At 40.4% G+C, this 20,798-nt stretch overlaps 2 protein-coding genes across 3 annotated transcripts in view; one reads left to right on the top strand and one right to left on the bottom strand.

The window, feature by feature from the left end:
- Positions 1-6,342, top strand: part of agpat2 (1-acylglycerol-3-phosphate O-acyltransferase 2 (lysophosphatidic acid acyltransferase, beta)) — a 16,997-nt gene extending 10,655 nt beyond the window's left edge. The window contains exons 3-6 of the mRNA XM_008423562.3: positions 903-1,078; positions 1,205-1,300; positions 2,555-2,627; positions 2,995-6,342. Coding sequence (XP_008421784.2) covers positions 903-1,078; positions 1,205-1,300; positions 2,555-2,627; positions 2,995-3,152 — 503 coding nt within the window. The 3' untranslated portion in view covers positions 3,153-6,342. The remainder of the gene's footprint in view (positions 1-902; positions 1,079-1,204; positions 1,301-2,554; positions 2,628-2,994) is intronic.
- On the bottom strand, positions 5,864-20,798 carry egfl7 (EGF-like-domain, multiple 7). Of its 2 annotated transcripts, none has more exons than XM_008423560.3 (9): positions 20,430-20,798; positions 15,632-15,810; positions 15,032-15,154; positions 14,108-14,220; positions 12,931-13,026; positions 12,627-12,821; positions 9,109-9,185; positions 8,681-8,843; positions 5,864-8,002 (listed from the first exon to the last, which is right to left on the bottom strand). In XM_008423560.3, exons 2-9 carry the CDS (start codon positions 15,709-15,711, stop codon positions 7,983-7,985), a joined length of 867 nt encoding a protein of 288 aa, XP_008421782.2. In that variant the 5' UTR covers positions 15,712-15,810; positions 20,430-20,798; the 3' UTR covers positions 5,864-7,982. The 2 variants fall into 2 exon arrangements, with proteins under 2 accessions (XP_008421782.2, XP_008421783.2); XM_008423561.3 differs by lacking the exon at positions 20,430-20,798 and adding an exon at positions 18,688-18,982.

The raw sequence follows: 20,798 nt of genomic DNA, 5'->3' as shown, positions 1-20,798 counted from the left end.
GAATGCTTTTGATGACGACGTATGTGACACTAAAGGTCAAATTCTACAACGGTAAATGTAAAAATTAGTGAACCATATGATTTGAAGGAAAATGCTTGCCGAGGTAATAAAGTGTCCACTCATCCTTAAAAAGTCTTACATTCATGTATCTAAAGTTAAATTCTTTAAAATGTCTTAAATTCATTAGAAGAAATGAAATTTGGTTGGCCTTAAATCATAATCACAGGTTGTAAATTTAGTTGTGGCAGGAATATTCAATCTTGTTAATTTGCAGTTCATTTTTCTTGTGAGACATTTCTGTCAGGTGAAAGTTTAAGTTGCACACACATGCACATCTTTGCTACGTTCTGTGACTCGAGGCGGTGGAGGCTACTGCTAATTAGCTGCTAATAAACCCTTTCTACCTAGCTAGCTGTTTTGTCTGTTGTTGATGACTGTAAATTATTACCTGTTGGCTGGACGACGTTCAGCTTCACTACTGGTTCACTTCTGTTGCAACTCATACAATCTTATTTTGTACAAAAATAAGAATGGGACTACGACATAAAACATGGAACTTTCTTTTGTATATTTCTGTTGTAATGCAGATCTTAAATTTCTTTCCTAATGGTCTTAACTTGGAGTTGGAGAGACATGCAGAAACCCAAATAAATTAAGTTTTGAATTGAAGTCACACCAGTCGCCCCCTGCTGGCTACTAAAGAGTTCAGATTTGAAACCTGTCCCAGTTGGCCTAACTCTACAGGTTGTGCTCATGCACACACATGAAGCTAAATGTTTGTTAGCAATCAGATCATTTCTTCTCCTAACTAAGTTACATTTTGCACAGCGCCGAATGTAAATAAATCGTTACATTTAGCGTTTCTGTCCTTTTAACACCTTAACAACTTGCGTGTCTCTCAGGGATGATGGAGATCCTTCCTGACCGCTGCACCACAATAGCCAAGAAGGAGCTGGTTTACGCCGGCACGGTCGGCCTCATCTGCTGGCTCGCCGGCATTGTTTTCATCAACCGCAAAAAGACAAGCGACGCCAAGAGCGTCATGGCCGACGCTGCCAAAACCATGCTCGACGAGCAGGTAATCAAAGTGTTTAGGAAACACGGGGGCACGTCTACGTCTTGAGGTTGTTTTTGGCAGAGATTTTGATTCTAAATCACCCTCCTTTTTCGTTCGACCCTCTATTCCCCCCATACTCCCCTATAGATTCGATTGTGGGTCTTCCCAGAGGGAACACGCAACCAGAACGGCGACTTGCTGCCCTTTAAAAAAGGGGCTTTCCACCTGGCTGTGCAGGCACAAGTAAGTGTGCTTGACTTGTCGTCGTTTGGCTTCCCGTTTCCTTTTTTGCGCTGAGCCGTGTGTGTGTGTTGTCTCACGCCGACTGGAGTCGGTCTGTTTTTGTCCTGCTGTTCACACCCTCATCCTGCTCGTTTCGCCGACTTTGACTGAAGGGCTTGAGACGGACTTGGCCTTATTCCAGAAAACTTCTCTCAAACTTTGGCTCACCGACACACGGGGGAGCCAGAAGTCTTACATGGAGCACAGCCAAGTTATAATGCAGCCTTACTGACTACATAGATTACAGCATCTGCATCCTGCATGATTTAAAAAAAAAACATTTTGTAGCATGTTTGTTGAGGAATCCTAGCTTTGACCCTCCTGCATATTGTTTGCTATTGTTTTATTGCCTCAGATGTTGAGAGCAAGGGTGAACGGAGCTTTCAGCACAGATCGACTGCCGTGTAATTCACAGCTCGGCTGCGCGTGCTTATGATCTTTAATCTCCACATGCCTGCAGGTGGGAGGTCTCCATTCTGTCGGTGGCGTTTCGTGGCCCCCATGCAGGTGGAACGAATTAAAAAACACATTGCTGAATAAATAGCATGTGGTCTGAAAGCACAGGTTTCTTCACCCTTGAAAAACGATGTTAAGCTAATGGGTTCATAACTTTCTGCTAAAGATTCCTATCAGTTGACTTCACATGTACATCAGGACTGAGGCGGATATATGTCTATACAAGTACGCTACCTTAAATTTTTATATTTTCTCAACACCACAAACTTTTATTGAGATTTAATTGGATTATGTGTCAGCACAAAGTAACATGTGACTGTGAATGGAGAAAGCTGCATGGTTTTATTTTTATTTATTTTTTGTTTTGTTTGTTTACTAATAAAAATCTGAAATGCGGCACACATTTATAATCCTGCCTTGAGTGAAAAGTGCAGTTACAGCTGGAAGACGTCTGATAAGTTAAACACCTGGGGGCTGAGAATTTTACCTTACATAGTAGCTGAACCTCATTTATTCTCTCTTTTTAATCGGTATTTTCGAGTCCTGCAGATATTTTCTGTTGGATCTGGACTTTGACTGGGTCATTGTAACACAACTTTGCTTTGCTTTGAATCATTTCACTGTCTCCAGTCCCTTACATTTACATTTGAAAACAATAAATGGTTGTAATAAAGGCATGGATGGTCTTTTCAATACAGGATATTTCTATTCTGATATTTTGACTTCTGTGTGTCTCTCTCTTTTTTTTTTTTTTTTTAGGTTCCCATCATACCCGTAGTCTTCTCTTCCTACAGCAGTTTCTACCTTCGGAAAGAAAAGCAGTTCAAATCAGGTAACTCTGCTCCAAATGTTGCACAGTACTTATTCGGAATGTCTCAAAGCAACTTTTTCACTTCCGATACGATACCGATATCGCAGCTTTGAGCGCTGGCCGATACCGATATTGACCCGATGCGACATCCACACGAATTTTACATACTTTTATTACTTATTTTGTAGTGTGACTGTTAGAAAAGTCTTAATCAAGTGATGTTGGAGAACAATAGTCAACACGATTAGGTATCAGAACAACTGAACCATTTATCAGACCGATTTCTGATATCCGTATCGTATTGGGACGTCCCCAGTACGTAGGCACAGGTTTTTGAAGAGCAAGATGATGTTTGACGGTTTTTATTGTCTGTTTTTTTTCAACACAGGGGTCATCAGGTTGAGGATCCTTCCAAAGATTGAGACAAAGGGACTGACCTCAGACGAAGTGTCATGTCTGTCCGACCAATCGCACAGCCTGATGCGTACAGCTTTCCTGGAAATCTCCGGCTTGGTAGCCAAGAGCAATGGGCCCCTAAAGCACTGAATTTTCAGCCAATAAAGCCTCTTGTTTTTTCTTTTCCCAACCCGTGTCGGAGACCTTCCAGCCCTTCAGACCTCTCTGCTTTGTCCAGTCAGGCCCTGTGGCCTGACCGGGAGACGAGACGAGGACGTCTCTGTCCTCTGGCCCTATCGGAAGAGCTCAGTCAGTCCTGACCCTCGGCGCGGCGCGAGCGGAGTGACGGACGGCAAGCCAAACAGTACGGATGTGTGTCGTTCATGCATGCCTTCTGGATGACTCTGTCCTACTTTGGCTTTATTTCCCCGATCTTGAACTATTTTCTGCTTTCCTTTCGCCTTTTTCTCCACCCCCCCCCTTTTTTTTTTTTTTGCTACCTTTTGTTTATCGGATAAACTTGGACGGGGTTTTTTTGTCTCTAGATATTTATGTGCTCCTCATATTGCCTTGAGTTTATTTTTTGGCTGTACAGATATACTCACAGCACCCCATCTTCGTCCTTCCTTTGCTTTTTAGTGTCTTCTGACTTTTCTGCATTCCAGACTCTTTGCTCAAATGGCCAGCGGAGCGGGATCTCCACCAGAGGTTGGAGGAAACGCTACGAATTCAACTCTTTTACGTTCACATTGGCTCAGTGGCGTGACATCGCTTAATGAGCTTAGCAAACTGATCGGTGTCCTGTGTGTTTGTGTTCTTTTTCCAAAGCAGCAGAAATAACCGTCGTGCAGCGATCAGCAGCAAGTTTCCTCTCGGGGTCTTCTGTGCGTGTTTTTTTTTTTTTGCTCTATTTATTATTACCACATAGGATTAGATTTGCTTTCCTGCTTTTTAAAAGCGAAACACATCTTCTAGCTCCTTAGGAACAACTCTGAGGACATATTTAAAATGTGTCAGGAGGCGACTGACTTTGTGTCTTGAAGTGATGCCGTTTTAGCATTACAGTTCCAAAGTGCAAGCTACCTGCTGTGCCATGACATTTCCTATAAAAACGTCTAAGGAATGCTGACTGATTTACCAATAATATGAAGCCAACCTAATGGGCGTGTCACTAACTCTTGTCTCATTTGATTAGTAAACCTGTAAGTTAAAAATCTATTTTTGGGTGACTGAACTGAAGTTTTTTGTTGTTGTTCATCTTTAAAAAAAAAATAGTTTTTAGTTTTGATTAAGTTAAGGCTTCTCTAGAGGAATTACTGCATTATTGGAAATAAATAGTGAAGATTTTTGGCCTTATTTTTGGTTGGTTGTTGTTGCACTTTGACATTTTGGTATTTTGTTTTTCTTTATGTTGTAGCATTAACTTCTAACCACATCAGACTGACTGACTTCCTGTTATTTTTGCCTCCAGGTTTTGCTCACTGCCTTTACACGGTCACCTGTTTTGCCCATCAAACACCGTTTAAGAATGTACTGCAGTGTTCAGGATCTTGTTTTTGTTCTTTACTTTTTTTAATTTTATTATTATTTTTAGCTACAGCACCCTCCATTTATTGGTAACCCTTAAATTGGTTGAAAATCATTAAAAATGTTTTTTTTTCCTAAGTAGCAGATTTCACACTGAAATGTCTGCAAAGCATTCAAACTACGCAAATTAGGAGAACTTGCATATTTTGTAGGCATGTTTTCTCATCTTCCCTATTTTGAAGAGTAAAATAGAAATGTGGAGCATATGATTTATGTACCAGGGAAACAGAACATTGTTGATTGCTAATGAAAAGTTCCTCAGGAATCTGATCATCTTTAACAAGTTAATGAAAATAATTTAGTTGTTCATACTTTATAGGAACTTCTCTAATGTTTTAAAAAGTCGAAGCATTCATAGCAAGGAAGCACACTTCTCAGAGAATCGTCTCTGGATTTACCAGAATCCTGTCCTTTCACTGATTTTCTGCTGGATTTAGGTCTAGAGGGTGAAATGCAAGATGGTTGATATTATGTCTGAAGACTTTGACCAAATCCTACCAAAATTATCCTACCAAAATATCCTAATTACCTTTTTTTTTTTTTTTTTTAAATGCCCTTGTATTTCAAAAAGTGAATGATCCCATGGACCCTTTAAAGGCGCTCTGGCTGGAAAACGTGCCCACAGCATCACAGGTCCTCCACCATACTTCACAATAAGAGTGACTGGTGCCAAAAAAAATTTATTTAGGTTTAATTTGACCAAAGCACTTTAAACTCCCTGTAGAGTTTAACTAATAGTCTTTAAGTCAGAAAAAAGTATTTCTCTCTCATCTTTTGACTTCTAATCAACCATTGTCGTGTAAGTACTGGCTAATTTTCATAAAGTGCAGATTAACCTTTTTTGTTGTTTTAAAGAAAGCATAAAACTAATGCATTTATATCATGTGCCTCTAGGGGTTAAAATAAGAAAATGTACTCAAATTAAAAGTTGGGTTTTTCTAAAGTATTTTTGCACGTCTCTCGTGAAGGAGCCAGTAATTGCGGAGGTTGCCGTACCTGTTCTATTCTGGACGGCAGGTTTAAGCACCTAGAAGCTCTTTCTTTGAACTGCTAATTTTTCTTCCAACTTGTTGTAAACACAGTCCTTCAGAGTAAAGGATTCATTCATCTAGACGTACATATTCAGTCGGTAAGCTGCTGTTTGTGCTCAGTAGTTTTAGGGATTCTCGCTTCTAATACACGAGAAAGCCTGGATGGCAATTGTTGCTTAAGTTTAGTAAGGAATATACTTCAGTACTACTAATAACTGTTTTTTTTTTCTAGTTTAGATCAGATTGTTGCTTTTTTTTTTTTTTTAGGAAATATTTGAACTCTGCAGCAACTTCTCCAAATGTTTAAAAGCACTCTACCAAACTGTTCCAAAAATACAACGTGTATCATATACATTCTGTTAATTTCCTGGCTTTATTATACTACTACTACTTTTTTTTTCTTTTTGTATTATTATTTCTATTGATGCAATCATTACTGTTGAGTTTTGGGCGCTTCTTTAATATGTAGGAAATAATTTAAGATATTCCCAACTTCAATAAAGCGTTTTTTATTTTGGATTTTGACATGATGATGATCTGTTTTTTTTTCCCCCCATTTTTTATTAAATTTTTTTTAAGCCAAAGTGAAATTTAGATGCATAGGAGAAATGGAGCACAGCCTTGTGTGAGTGATGTATGCATGTATGTACATTCTGTTGCCCTATTCTTGGTAAAGGTGAATGGTTTTCATTGGAGGAAAATAAACATTTTTTTTAATTATTCTTAAGTGGCCCTATGGAAGTTATTGCTTTGTATTAAATTTTCTAAACGAGACGGTAATATTACATTTACATGCACCTGTTAAAAACTGTTAGCACCGCATGCTATAAGAAAGCACACAACATGATGTTCTCACGTGTCATTTTCACTTTTCTCGTGTTTCTCCAAACGTGGTTTGTAAAATGACATTTTGCCTCATCCGACCAGGCCGTATCTGTCCTCCTACTTCCCTGGATTGTTCAGATCAAACACTCTTTTTCTCAAAAGTGAAGTCTTGCGTAGTGATTGTGCATTTCAGATGCCATTGTGGCAGGTATAACTATCCTGCAACTCTTAAAAAAAACAATTTGGTAATCAGAATTTTTTTTTATAGGTCACTGGTTAATATTCCACCAGACAAACATATTATTTGTTTGTCTGTAGTAGCGTTGATACTTTCTAAATTCAGAAAAAAACTATTGGATGACTTCTTGGATTTCTACGCCTTTTTGAACATGTTTTTTCTTCAGTACTAGTTCCCTGCTTCTTTCCACTACTTTACTACGAGCGTTTACGGGCCGAGTGTAGAAAACGGCTCCTACTTCATTCAGAAGCTGTTTCCACTCGTCCAAGAAAATAAATAGTAAAAGTAGCAGCCACGTCAAAGCGTCTTAAATTCACGATTCACTGACTTTAACGTCCATCAGCACTCATTTTGAAGCAGATGGTTTGGCAGCTTGTTTCTAATGGGAAAAAAAAAAAAACGGCAGATATTTTTTGTGTGTGTTTTGTAATCGCAACATATTTCTGACGTCAGATCAGGCACCGATTGCTTCAGGCTTTAATCCTCTTATCTGACTTAAAATGCAACCTTTTTTTTTTTTTTTTTTAGCAAGGGTCACGGTTACCTTAACCAGCCACACTGTTATCATTGGAGCAACTGTACCCACTGCCATGAATCTTCACCCTGTAATATGACTTGAAGAGATTAATTAGAAAAAAAATCCAACCATAACTTTTTATTTTTTCCCCTTGTTTTAAAATTATTACACCCTATCTGCTACTTCATAGTTCTGATCTTTATAGAAAGTCTTTAAGTGTTGCTTCAGCAGGTTTTATATCCCTGGCTCGTCATGTATTTACTTCCATTATACAGCGTTTCATTGAAAACATACAAAAATGATGTTTTTTGAAAAGCATTCATTTATGTGTTTGATACTGATTGAACACGCATAGTTTGTTTTTTTATTCAGACTTTTATTACAAAAAAAAAAAACGTTACAAAACTAAGCGCACTTAGGAATGTCTACAGGTGACCATAAGTTAAATAGATAAATACAGATGTGTGTGAAGCTGCCCCGGGACCAGGGTGGAGCTCTGACACAGGAGAACACAGCTGCACTGATGCGAGTGGCGATACGTCTAGCTTCAACCGACGCAGGGCGGCGGCGAGGCCGACCCGCTGCTGCAGGTACCGTTGTAAAAAATGGAAAACCAAGACTAACAAAAAAAAAAAAAACCCACAGATTTCATTGATTTTTTTTTTTTTTTTTTTTCATTTTGGAGTGGTGGGGAAAAAAACTCTTCAAACATTTGTGCGGGTGCATGCGTCACAGCGTAATAAAAGCTCTGAGATGGCTCCTGACGACTTTCTTCTTGTCCGCTAATTCTCTTGACAAGAGCCTGGAGGAGAGAATATGGAAAGAGTTACGACAGCATGAACATGAATAGAAAGGAGCAGGGGGGGAAAGATGTCAGATTTTTAACGTGCTGTACAAGTTAAAACAGAATCTGGTGCCATTCCAGAGTGACGATCCTTCCCGCCTCTGGAGGCGTTTTAACGAACGAGGAGCTTCAAGGTTGGATTTATGTAATAAAAAACCATTGAAAACTGTTATTTGGATAACCTCAGACCGATTGTTGGAAATATCTGCGGCATTTAAATGCTGATTTTTTTTAAATTTTTTTTTTTTATGACTCCAGATGAGATTTCTTGGCCGGGAAACTCGTCTGGAGACACTTTACTCGACTCTTTCTTAATTAGATTATAATTTAAGAGCAAATATTTCACTTTGTGTTTTTTATTTTATATTTAAGCTATCATTACACATTCAGGGACAGTATGATGTTACGCGCTCAAGATTTAATCACGTTATTTCATTTTATTAATAATAAATTTATTAACAATATTACATTATAGACAGTCGTCTTATCTGCACTTTTATCTGCTATCTGGAACCCTTCTTTCCTGGAAAATAACTTTTCCTATAACTTTGGACTAAATGCAGCTATTTAAAAATAAATAAATAAAAATCTTCTGAGAGCAACAAGGAATCAAACACCGAGCATTCGGCTGCTCACATGTGCCGAGGCGCTCCTCCAGGAAGCCGATCTGCTCGCTGAGGGAGTCGATGCGGTCCAGCTGCCGGAAGGAGTGGGACAGTAGGGTGGTCTTCTCCGGGAAGCTGTCGTCCAGCGGCAGCGGGAAGAAGCTGCTGAAGGGCGCCAACACCAGCTGTAGCTTCTGCGAGAAGCGAGAGGGAAAGGGTGCAAAAGTTTAGCCACCTTGTAAAGCGAAATAATGATGTTTTGTTTCAGGGTAGGTTGTTAGGAACATAAGTCAGGTGGTTTTGTTGTTGTTGTTGTTGTTGTTTTTTTTTGTTTTTTTACGCCAAGGAAAGATCAGAAAGGTTCCCGTGGAGCCAGACGGGGTGTGGAGGGGAGGCGTCATGAGCAGGAGGTTTCTGTTTAACACCAACAGGAGTTCAGGAGTTCGCTCACTCATCTACCTTCTCCAGCAGCTCCACTCTGTTCCTCAGGCTCTGGACCTCCTCTGTGACGTTCTCCACCAGGCCCAAGCTTCCTCCTGGAAGGAGACACGCAGACAGACAGACAGACAGACAGACAGACAGAGACACGCGTCACGATTTGTAGACGACTGCGCATTAGCAGCAACTGAGGGAACGAGTGACTGAAACACTTAAAGATCAAAAATAATAGTAAATAATAATAATAATAATAATACAGCGTCTGGGCTGTGAAGCTGCACGCAAACTGTCGGCGTGTTTTGTTGGGATTTTATGTGTCAAATTAAAATATGAAGTCTGTACATTATATTTCACCTGGATATTTATCGACTGAATTTTCTGGCTGTCAGTTTTGGTGCTGCCAGAGATTCTCCATTGGTTTTGGGTCATTTAGCCTATTCTGACACCTACAGGCTTCCATCCAAAGTTTCAGATTTAAAGCACTTTTGGGTCACAAAAGTGTTTTCTTTTATTTATCTTTTATTGATAACAATAAATTTGCTGCTTGCTTATGCAAGACAAACATGTGGTTAATAAAAGACGTAGGAGTTATATTTTCCAGTTTGAGAAGAACTTCTCTTGTTTGGGAGAATCAACCCCTAAAAAAACAAAAGTAAAAGAAAATCATTAAATCTGTACTAAATCTTTCCAAGGGCCACAAATAGAAAATAAATTACTAAAAAAAACAAACAAACTTTTTTATATACTAATCTCTAACAAACTACAGACTCCTTCATAGAACTTTATGTTGAACTTAAATTACCAACTTTTTTCCACTAATAAAGCGACTTCTGAAGGTCATTTGTTGCACTGGGCTGCACTGGGTTCAATTCAAAGGTTTTTATTTTTTTATTTAAAATGATAATTTAAAACCACTTTTTTTTCTCTGCCCGTCAACTTCACAATTATTCACAACTTTCTGGGACCAAAAAGTGAAAAAGTAAAAAGTTCAAGCAGTTCAGATGTTTTTTTTTTTTTTGTAGGCAGTGAAGCCATGGGAACAGCTGGGGAGGGGGGGGGCTGTCAAAACGCTGCGATGCGACCAGAAATAGACGAGCAAACCCTCCTTCGAGGGGCTCTGAGCTTCTGGCTCAGAGCCCCTCGAAAGGGGGCATGTTCCTTCCATAGACGGGGACTCTGACCAGGATGCAGATTTAGGAGCAACCGCCCCCCAATATACCCCCCCACCCGGCCTCTCTTTCCACTTCTCTGGTTGCACCTCTGCAGACAGACGGGAAGATGTTCAATCTCTCCCAGATGTGGTCCACACTGGAGTGGAATAAGCTAAGGAGGAGGCGCAAAAGGGAAAAGAATGGTGGATGAGGGGGATCTGGGGGGATAAACTGGGGTGCGTGACCCCCAGCAGACAGAGTTGATGGAGCTGGAATGAGAACACAAGCCCCGGCCAAGAACAGAGTGGAAGGAAAAAAAATTAAAAAGGCGGGAGGCTGAAAAGCCTAAACGCGATCCAATGGATCTTGGCAGAGCGAGAGTCGGCTCTCCGAGGCTCTGTATACACTCGTGATCTCCATCAACATCCCTCCGACATGTGTATATGAGCAGATAATAGAAAGACGTCTCTCGAATGAAACGGGTATGTTTGTAGACGGGCAAGAAGCCCATCTGCAGGCAAGCTCTTGCAAAAAAAAAAAAAGGAAAATCCCTAAATCCTCTGTCGTGTTTTCTGCTCTTCTGAGCGTTTCTCGCCGACTCAGCCGATCCATCACGTCGCCGTGGAGGTGAACCTTCGGAGCTTGTGGTCAGTTTCCAGAAGAAACTCTGATAGATGGAGGGAGGAAGAGGAAGAGGAGGAGGAGGAAGGCCTGGGAGATTTTGCAATCTCTCGTTTATGCACAGATATTTATTTTACTCTGAGTGCAGGAGACAGCATTCACCCCCCCCCCCTTCTTTCCCCACCACCCATCCAAATCTCCCCCTTTTGATTTCAGTTAGGTGACTCACCAAAAAAAAAAAAATGTAAGAAAAAAATCCCCCAGTTTGGAAAGAGTTGAAGAAATTAGGAAGAACTATGTCTACTTCAATTTTTTTTTTTTTTTTTTTTTTGTTGTTGCACAATTTCCCAAAAGAGCAATAAGGCGGACTCGGAATGGGACTTAAAAGGAAAATCTTGGGGTCAAGAACATTTGGAGACATAAAGCAGAGTCAGAGGTGGAGGCGGTTGTGTATTGTTTTGAGGCCACATTGCCTAGCAGAACACTTTTTCACATTTTGTCACGATAAAAAACACACAAACTTACATGTGTTTTACTGAGATTTTAATGGGAGCCACCAACACAAACCGGAGCACAGTGGTGACGTGGAAGTTTTTCCCAATTTCTGTTTCCAAACATAGTTTATCTTTTGAAGTGTGACATTAAATCCCCTTGACTCAAATACCCAGGGCCAGATTTAAAAGGATGAGGGCTTCTGGGTTGAGCCAGTTTTGGTGCCCCATTCAAAATCAACATTTTTTTTTTTTACTGATGCAAATCATGGCACACTTTTAGGTAGATCTTTACGCTCCACTTTGTTTTTAAAACGATGTACAATAATTTCATAATTTTTCAAATACTTGACTAGTGTTTATGTTTAGAAAAATCCAAAAATATTAGTACAGCTTACCTGATTCCGGCCAATGGGTTTTAAGCAAAGCGCATTTTCAAAACATGCATTAGTTAAAAAAAATAAATAAATATTTGGGGCCCCTGTAAGTTCTTTCTAAAATCTTTCTAAATACCTCTAATAAAACTGCTGCGCCTTTCCGCTGTCTTTAGAAGTCACCTTGGTTAAGACTGAAGTATATTCATGTGTTAGACTGGTCCAGTCAAAGTCCAGATTTTAATCTTCTTGAGAATCTGTGGAAAAACTTTAAAACTGATCTTAGCAGGAGAAGCTTGCAGCTGTAACTGAAGCTAAAGATGATTCTGATTGACAAAAAAAAAAAATGACAGCATGTTTGATTTTTGATTTTTTTTTGTCTTTTGGTAAAGATTTTTGAAAACCACACACAATTTTCTTTCCACAACATAATTATGCTCCACTCTGTGTCGGTATGTCACATAAAACCCCAATAAAACACCCTTCAGTTTGTGAAATTAACATACGGAAACGAAAGAAAACGAGAAGAATGCACAAACACTCAAAAAGCTTTTTTCCTACTGAGACAAAAATCTAACATTTCTGAGGGAACTAATGGAGTGTGTGGGGTGAAAACGTGTGTGCATTAGCTCGGGAGCCGGATTAAATGCAGATGTTTACTTCAGCGACGGGACGTGCAGTCATTTTTAAAGTCCTAACGATCCCAGTCTCACCGCATGGAGCCAGCCGCGCATAACATCAGTCTGGAGTCGGCACCAGTCGCAGTGCATTATTACTCACGGTACGAGTTGAGAGTGGCATAGCGCGTACCAAAAGTAATAATGGACCGCGAAGCTGGTCATGTTTTCTTCCTCCGTCCCGCTGCAGAACATGGAAATATGCAGTTCGCGGCGCTCATTTACCCGCAATGGCGTGGCCACCCACTGCTGCCCGGCTGCCCTGGGTGGGTGTCGGAGACGGCGGCGGAGGTGGAAGCTGGGAACAGGACCGTCCGTCTCCGGCGAGCGTGAAGCCATCTCTGCAGGAGCATCTGTAGCTTCCAGCAGTGTTCACGCACAGCTGGGAGCACGGCTGCCGCCCGCCGCACTCGTCCACATCTGACAGCCAAAAAAAAAGGGATAAAAAGAGGAAAAAAAGCAAGTCGTGAGTATGCATATGGATTTACGTACAGCTCCTCAGGTGAATCTGAATGTGATTTCTGCGTACCCGTTTGGCACCGGTGTGCCGTCCAGCCGGGGGGGCACGCGCACTTATTGGGTTTCAAACAGGTGCCGCCATTAGCACAGGGTTCTGCACACAGAGCTGAGGAACACATCCGAAAACATTCATAAAAAAAAACAAAACACACAACTGATTTATAATTATTACTTTAAATCAACTCAGCAAACAACATTGTGGTGAAATGAACGTGTTTTCTTTCTGATATGAGCCAAATTGGTTGGCATAAAACTGGATCAGCCAGAGGGACACAAAATGTGGCATCACATGAAAATGGCAGGTTATAGTAGAGAAATCTAATGCAGACCTGTTTACGTTTTTGTTTTCTTTCAGCAAACTGTGAATCAAGACAACAAAAAAAACCTCAGAGTTCTGCATAGCAAATGAAACCCTATAATTATATTTATTATAATATTGGAATCTATATTTTTTGTGAATACTATTTTGTGATCCATTAAACCATCCTCATGTTTGTATTGTACACTGTATTTACACAAAAAAGGCTGTTTTCATTTTGTAGACTAGAGACGGTGCAACAATAATTAACTTCCTGTGTGAAACACGTCTAGAAAACACAACATGTTTCTGATTAGAGCAACTGCATAATAGAAAATAATAACGATAATAATAATAATAATAATATAAAAATCTAAATCTAAAATAGTATTTTACTGCAGTGAACCAGCAGTGTGTTCTGACGTTGGGGACCACAGCTGCCTGAAAAGAGCTAACATCTGCACAACAGATATATCTGTTCACACAACAAACATACTTTAATATGCATTAATACACAGAGTGGAAACTGTCTTAGCACTTCCGCACAAGCTGATATACAGATATATACTGACCAGAACCTATTTAAATGTTCAATTATCAGAAGTGGTTTCACACAGGAAGTTGTTTGATGGCGCACCGCCTCCATTCTCTATTTCCTGTGTAAACACTCATCAGGGAGTTGGTAAATAACCTCCAATGCAAATCTAACTATATCTATAGTTCTGGTAATATTTTGTTTTTGAAATAAAAGTTGTTAAAAGTCACTGCTGTCTTGGCCAGTTTCAGACTACTTGTCAGCTTTCCTTCAGAACTAGCTAATCTGGAGTTAGGTCAAATAAAGATGGCAGCAGAGTTCAACCATTAAAATTATTTTAAAATTATATTTTACCTTGGTTGCAGTTGTGTGAGTGAAATCTCCGCCAACCGGGGCAGCAGTCTGGGTAGAAATGTGAGGCCGACTCTATCCTGCTTACCTGCCGGTAAGCTAACGAGTATGTTGTTCTGTGAAGACAAGTGAAATCACAGAGGTTACGGATCGTTTGAGGTGCAGCAGAGCTTTTTCTGTGATGAGACTGCGTGACCATAAATGAGTGTTAGTAACTTGGTGGAACAGTCAAGCCACGGGTTCAGAAGAGAAAAGGCTAGCAGTGATGTGAAGTCAGGTCTATAATCAGCTATTTTGGCTTCAGCCTGCTGAGAATGCGGTGTGTTTAGCTTGCCAGAGCAAGGGGGGAATTAAGAGCAATAAATTGAGGCTAAAACTAGAGACTGGAGACATGTTTGCATGAGGATCCAAGAAAACAGACCAAAAGCGAAAGTGAGCTTTGGTGAGAGAAAAGCTAACAGGGATTAAAAAAATGTGGAGAAGGTAAAGGGCTAGGAGAGCAACTGGGAGGGTGCTAGCGTGGAGTCCAAGATAAACAAAGCACTGGTCTCTGAGGGCAGGCAGCTCATTTCCTGTCGTTACACAAAGTGCTCGATATTTAGATTCCATTCAAAACTATGTGCCATCGTGACCTACATGCTGTGTGCAGTTACGGTTTGTGAGCATGGGAGTCCTTTTGTGAAAGAACGTGAAGATGTGTCGCTCTGTCTCAATACTTAGCCACGTCAGATGTTATTTATGTGCGCAGATGCCTTGATTGCATGCGCTGTGACCGGGTAGAGTTTTTTTTTTTTTTTACATTTTTACAGAGGTGCCCCTAAAGTTGGACCAGGAGGGGCCATGGCCCCCTCTTGAAAAATGTTGGCCAACCCACTGCCAGTTTCAAACTTAGTGTGAGTACTAAAAAAAAAAGTGTGAGCGTCTTACTTGTATGTGCTGCAGAGGCGATGGCCTTGACACAGGGTGATGTAGGGCTTGTGCACCGGCTGGGCGTAGGACTCTGTTGCCAGGATGACATTGTGTCGGAGGTCGCCGCTGCATGCCCTCCTTCTGGAAAACAGAAAAAGGAAATGACACGTTAAAGCAAATTTTCTTGCCTGCTTTACCTTTCTCTTCAGCCAGCTTAGTGGCAGTGTGCAGCAACAGGCGAGCGCTGTACGACAGTAGGAAAAACACTTCTTCAGGCATCTCATAAGGGCTTAAAATCGATACTTTTGACATGTATTCTTACCTCGATATTAGTACCAATGCCTATATAAAACCCCTGACTTGTACAATCACTCCTGATTGTGCCCTGGTTAAAAGCTGACCTTTGACCTGCCTGTCTGCGCTCAACCCTTCGTTTAGTTTATTTTTGTCCACCCCACCCCACCCAAATCAGCTCTAAAAATGACAGCAAAACTATTCCCTTCCTAATCGCCTGAGCTTTGGCCCCTGGGAGACTGACCTCCTGAATGTTTGTCATTTGTGAACATCCGAAGTGACAGGCCACGATAAACGCAGACAGAGTGTTACGAGTGCCGTTACCCATGATGCCCGAAGAACTGGGGAGTGCTCATCACATGGAGGAAGAGCAGGGCGGAGGAGAGGAGCAGCTCTTGGTACATCGTCTTCCTCTTTCCCACGTTTCCCTCGCCAGAGCTCTCACACTCTTTCTCGCAGGGAAGAGGAGGATGACGGAGGATGTCTGCGACAGCCCGAGCTACCTGTGTAAAAAGACAAAAAAAAAGAAATTTAGATCACGACATGTTAAACATGGCATTTCCTTCTGCACAATCTGGATGGGAAAATTTGGAAAAAGTTCAGCGGAGAGAAAAAGGATTTAATTCCTGAGAAGCCACAGGTCATCTTTATCCGCAGACTCGAGGAGGGACGGGACTAAGCTCAGTGAGCGTCAGCTGCGTCGTGTCTCAGAGAGCCGAACCGGCTTCGGAGCAGAACATTAGCCTTTAAATCAGCTCAGACAGCAGTGGGAATCTGTGGAGGCTTGTCATTTAGCATTGGATAAGGAGGACGGGAGGGGGAAAAAAAGGTGAGGAAGAGCAGCTTTAAGACGCTAAAACTCAAGAGCAGGAAGTCGTCAAGTGAGATCAAGTGAAGAGCGGACTGCAGAAGAGTTGAGAAACAGTGGGAGAAGAAAAGCGTGTTTTAGTTGAGGATGCTTCTCTGTCGCAGTTCGGGGTAGGTTAAATAGGAAGTACGGAAGGCTTAGTGTGCCAAAAAAAAAAAAATTTCAGGATGGAATTGTTTAAAGAAAAAAAAACAATAGCAAAAATGATACAAATAATAGTAATAAATTACTACTAGGAAACAAATATACATTAATTAGAACATTTTACAAAATGAATGGCGATACACCTAGTTTTTTCTTCTTAAGCCTGTTTTGCGATGACTGTTTTGCATTTTTGTGTGTGAATTTCCATCTGTGCTGCTTTTCTGGGTTTTTTTATGCTATTCAATTGAAAATTGTCAGCAACTTCATGTTTTTAATTCAGTTTGTTTTGGGAAAAAAGTGACAAAATCTAGTTTTGAACTTCATTTTACAGGTCATTTTCTTTAATCAAATGTTCAAACACTACTATGTTCCGTTTTTGTAGTAATTTGTGTTCTTTATCATTTTTCTTTTTTTGTTTTATAAACTTTTTTTAAAATTTAGTAATAGCTCATAATCATTTTACAGATAGCAAGGAAAACTTGTATAGTTTCACAGTTATACATGCAAAGTATTAAACTAAAACCAATTTTATTTTTTTTATTTTTATAATGTAGAATAAAGAATGCACACACAATAAACCCCATCCAACATGGATACAAAGGAAGTGCTCTCAACTAAAAGTGGCCCCTCTACTGCAACCCTGTTTAGGACCTCCCAAAAGCTTGGACCGGCCCTGCCCACACCTTCTCTGACTCTGAGATGACCAGACAGGAGAGACAAACACCTCTCACACAGATTACTACATACTGCACAGGATTAGAAAAAAAAAACCCAAGACCACCTGTGAAACCCAGCTGACCTGAGAGCAGCTTCTGCTTCCCTGCCAGCCTGTGGGTCGAGTTTTAACACGGATACTAAACCGCTGGGAAATCTCTCCCAGCATATTAAAGCCCTCTGAGTGCAATCGCAGGTTATAACACGGTGCAGCCTGTCGGGGAAGCGGAGTTATCCTGAAGACGATGGTAATACTCGGATGACAGCATGCATGTCTGTGTGATCCCTCCCCGCTGGCCACGGGCCCAGAGGTACATCGGAAAGCCTGTGTTCATTCATAAACCACAGTGAGCCATCAGGGGGGCCTACTTTGAAATGACTGCTACAGTGAGTTTTGAGTGTGTCTGCACACAAGAAGGGAGACATTTACAGCAGGAGGGGGAAGAGTGGAATAGCAAACCATTTTACACGTGCATTTCATTTAAAACGATTCATGATAAACATTTTTGATCACGTTTGAGACACACTGAATCGGAGCCAGCCCAAAGTTTTACGGGGCTCTAAGGAGAATTTGATGAGGGGATCCACTTCCAGTTAAGAGTCCACAAGCAACACAACTCATTTACATCAGTCATGCTGGACAACCTGTTGTGGGGCAAACTAGCATATAAACGTCTTACATGAGCCATACATCAGCTTGGTTTTGTTTGACAACCACATAGTCATTTCATATTACTTATGTATAAAGCAGACCTTGGGTTTGATATAAATTTGTAAAATCTGTATCTGTTTGTTTTTCCAAAAATGTCAAATTCAATAGTGAACGCCTCTGATCTGAAGATTTAATTTGGGAAACATTAGACACAGATGCCACAGTGCTAATTTATTTTTAGCAAATTTGTCAACAGAGTTGTTTCTCACTGGTGGGTTTTGATTACTGGGAAATATGGCTCTCTGCCCGGGACGCCCTTCTACTAGTGGGCGGCGAAAGAACCCAAGAGGACAAAGGAAGAAAAAGGAAGTAAAAGTCATTGTGACCACATTTTTATTTGCGTATCTGCAGGACAGGTCAATACAACCCTTGTGGTGTGCACAGTGTAAGCACTGTAACAAAGGTGTTTGGCAGCAAGCGAAAGGGATTTTTTTTTTTTCTGCAATCTTTCATCTCTTTTGGTCAAATTTAAATTGGATCATTCTGTTCAAGAAAACTGCTCTCCCCCCTACGTTTTTGTATCAAAATAATCTTAGAAGCAGACACGCGTGCAAATCAAGGTCAAAAACAGATTTAGTAATTCTAAACTGTTGGATTATTTTAAAAAAATAAATAATAATAATAATGTATGCATTAAAACCCAAAGAAACTCCAAGCGATTAGGTTGTATTGCTCACATCTGCCACCGGGTGGTGCTGTTTTACAACATCAATGTTAAGATATGAGCTCTAAGACCCACGTCCATCACTTCTACGCATCTCCGTAACATTAACCCACACCTTGAAGTGACGCTAAAGATTCTTAGAAATAAAACGGAACGGACAGAGAAAGGGAGTATGTCCCTTTAGGCAAAACACAGATGCTGCGGACGAACACACACAGACTAAGGAGTCGGTACCGTCGGAGCGCGTGCACGGATAGGGAAACAAATCAACTACAAACCGTTCAGCAAAACAATCAGCCTTCCCACAGTCTGTCCAGTAAGAACACAGTCCTCCAGTGACGACGACTGAAAACCAACTAGCTTCTGTAAAACCGCTCTACTTGTTCAGGTAAGAGTCCAGGGATAACACTCCGCCAGCAGTCAGGTTTCTCCTGGAGCTCAGACTGTCAGACAGAGCGCATGGGGGGTGATGGAAGGACCTCCTCCCACTCCTCCAGCTGGGTGTCCCGCTGCGATTTGGAGGGGACCCGCGGTGACGTCACTCTACAGGCTATGCTAACTTTTCCCCCCCTTTCACTCTTTTCGTTCAGAACCCACCGATAAACTAAACAAACTGACGGCAGCTGGTCGAACACAGTTAGTAGAGAAGATTGAGTCCATTTCTTTTAGGCTAAGACTTAATTGACTGAGTGATGTAATATTGACCAAATGATCAAAGATCTATTCATTTGTTTGTGTTAATTGCGAAATAAAGTTATTTTTATTTATTGTTTGGTCTTTTTAACCTCCTAAAATAAATAATAAAAGAGTTAAGCTAAATAAATTAATAAAAACAGGCAATGGTAAGACAATATTTTGATATGTGCATCTTAAAATACTTTTTACTGCTCTGTTCCATTAGCTAGTTTAATAATTGGAATGCCACACCTAATACAAAATATGTCCTTATAGTTTTTCAATTCATAATTTGTTTTGTTTTAATCTCCCAAATGTTTCCCTTATATATTAGAGAAGTTTATGTTATTTCATTATTTATTTTATCCAAATATCCCAGTGTCCTGTGTTATTTTAACTCAGCCTCACCCAGGAGTCAGTGGACATGGCCAACATTTTTAGGATCTAGTTGCAGAAATAATAAACTTTGAGTTATTTTATTTTTTTTTATGTTTGATGCATTCAAGTTTAATTTAATTTAGGTATTTCATAAAGCCTTTGGCGGCTTGAAGGCTTGTTTATTTATTAAGTAAATTTAAAAAATTTGTTCAAAATATTACACGTATGAATAGCTATTATTAACTACGCATTTACAAATAAATGTTTTTATCATCACCTTATCATCCAACACCTTAAGACACTTTTGGTGTTGGATTATATATTTACATCTAAGACCATATATGTTTATGCAATATTAACTTTATGACCTCGTTACGCAAATGCGCAACTTTGCAATGGAAGCAATTTTATTTCTACTGACAATGACCCGTAAAGACAAGAAAACAATTATCCTGTTGGTTCTTCAATAGAAGTTATAATTTCTATCGAAGGAATTGCAAGATTATTTCCATTAATGCCTTTATTTGCTTTTTATTTAACTCAAAAAAGTGCATGAAAACACATGATGTTTGCAGATGCCTTTATAGGCTTTAAGATGCTTTATTTGTTTTAACTTTGATGCATTCAATGAACGGGAAAATATGATTCTTTAGTATTTGACTTGAATTATGACCAATTATTTGTTGCATCGTCACATTATAATCCCTACATATCCATTTATTATTTTAATACGCAATATTTTTTTTTTTTGCATAGTTGCACTGCAGCCTGATGCATTTACTTGGAGGTGGAAAAGAAAAGATGGCCAGATTATCCTAAATCTGACTTTGTTTTAGTGTAAATCAGTTACTTTTAACATTGTGAAAACAAAACCCATGTAACACTTTTGAAAATGAAGTCCCACGACAAACTGATGCAGAAAGAATGTTGTTAAAATGCAGATGTGTGAGCTGTGTGCTGATCTTACCCAGGCAGTATGCGTTCACCAGGTGTGTGCGCGCGCGCAGGCTGACTGGCGGCCCCGGGCGCGAGCCGCCGGACCCTTGGCTCAGAGGACCTCTCCATGCTCCCAGTTTCTTTTTAAGGCTTGACTTTCGTTGGGCTCTTGAAGATGCAGATTTGTTTTACTTTTTCTTTTTTTTTTTCTTAAACCCACCCCTGCGACCAATTTGAGGTGCTCCTTGTGAGCCGGCTGGCGACAAATGAAATGTCTTTGGGCGTGTTTCAGTTGCTTTTTATGCTGAGCTTCCTGTGGAACGCAGGAATTGGACGGACAATCCCCAAACCGGACTTCCTGTGAGTGTTTGCCGCTGATAAAAGCCTTCTACTGCACAAA

The sequence above is a fragment of the Poecilia reticulata genome, chromosome 12 (assembly GCF_904066995.2).
Source record: "Poecilia reticulata chromosome 12, P_reticulata-male-v2, whole genome shotgun sequence".
Taxonomy (NCBI): Eukaryota; Metazoa; Chordata; class Actinopteri; order Cyprinodontiformes; family Poeciliidae; genus Poecilia; species Poecilia reticulata.
Note: the sequence above shows the minus strand (reverse complement) of the source record. Positions and strands in the feature narration are given on the sequence as shown.

Coding starts and splice junctions, on each gene's coding strand:
- egfl7 (XM_008423560.3), bottom strand. CDS start 15,711: ATGTACCAAGAGCTGCTCCTCTCCTCCGCCCTGCTCTTCCTCCATGTG. Junction 14,221..15,031: donor CGCCTCTGCAGCACATACAA/GTAAGACGCTCA, acceptor TTGTCTTCACAG/AACAACATACTCGTTAGCTT. Junction 8,844..9,108: donor GAGTGGAGCTGCTGGAGAAG/GTAGATGAGTGA, acceptor CGCTTCTCGCAG/AAGCTACAGCTGGTGTTGGC.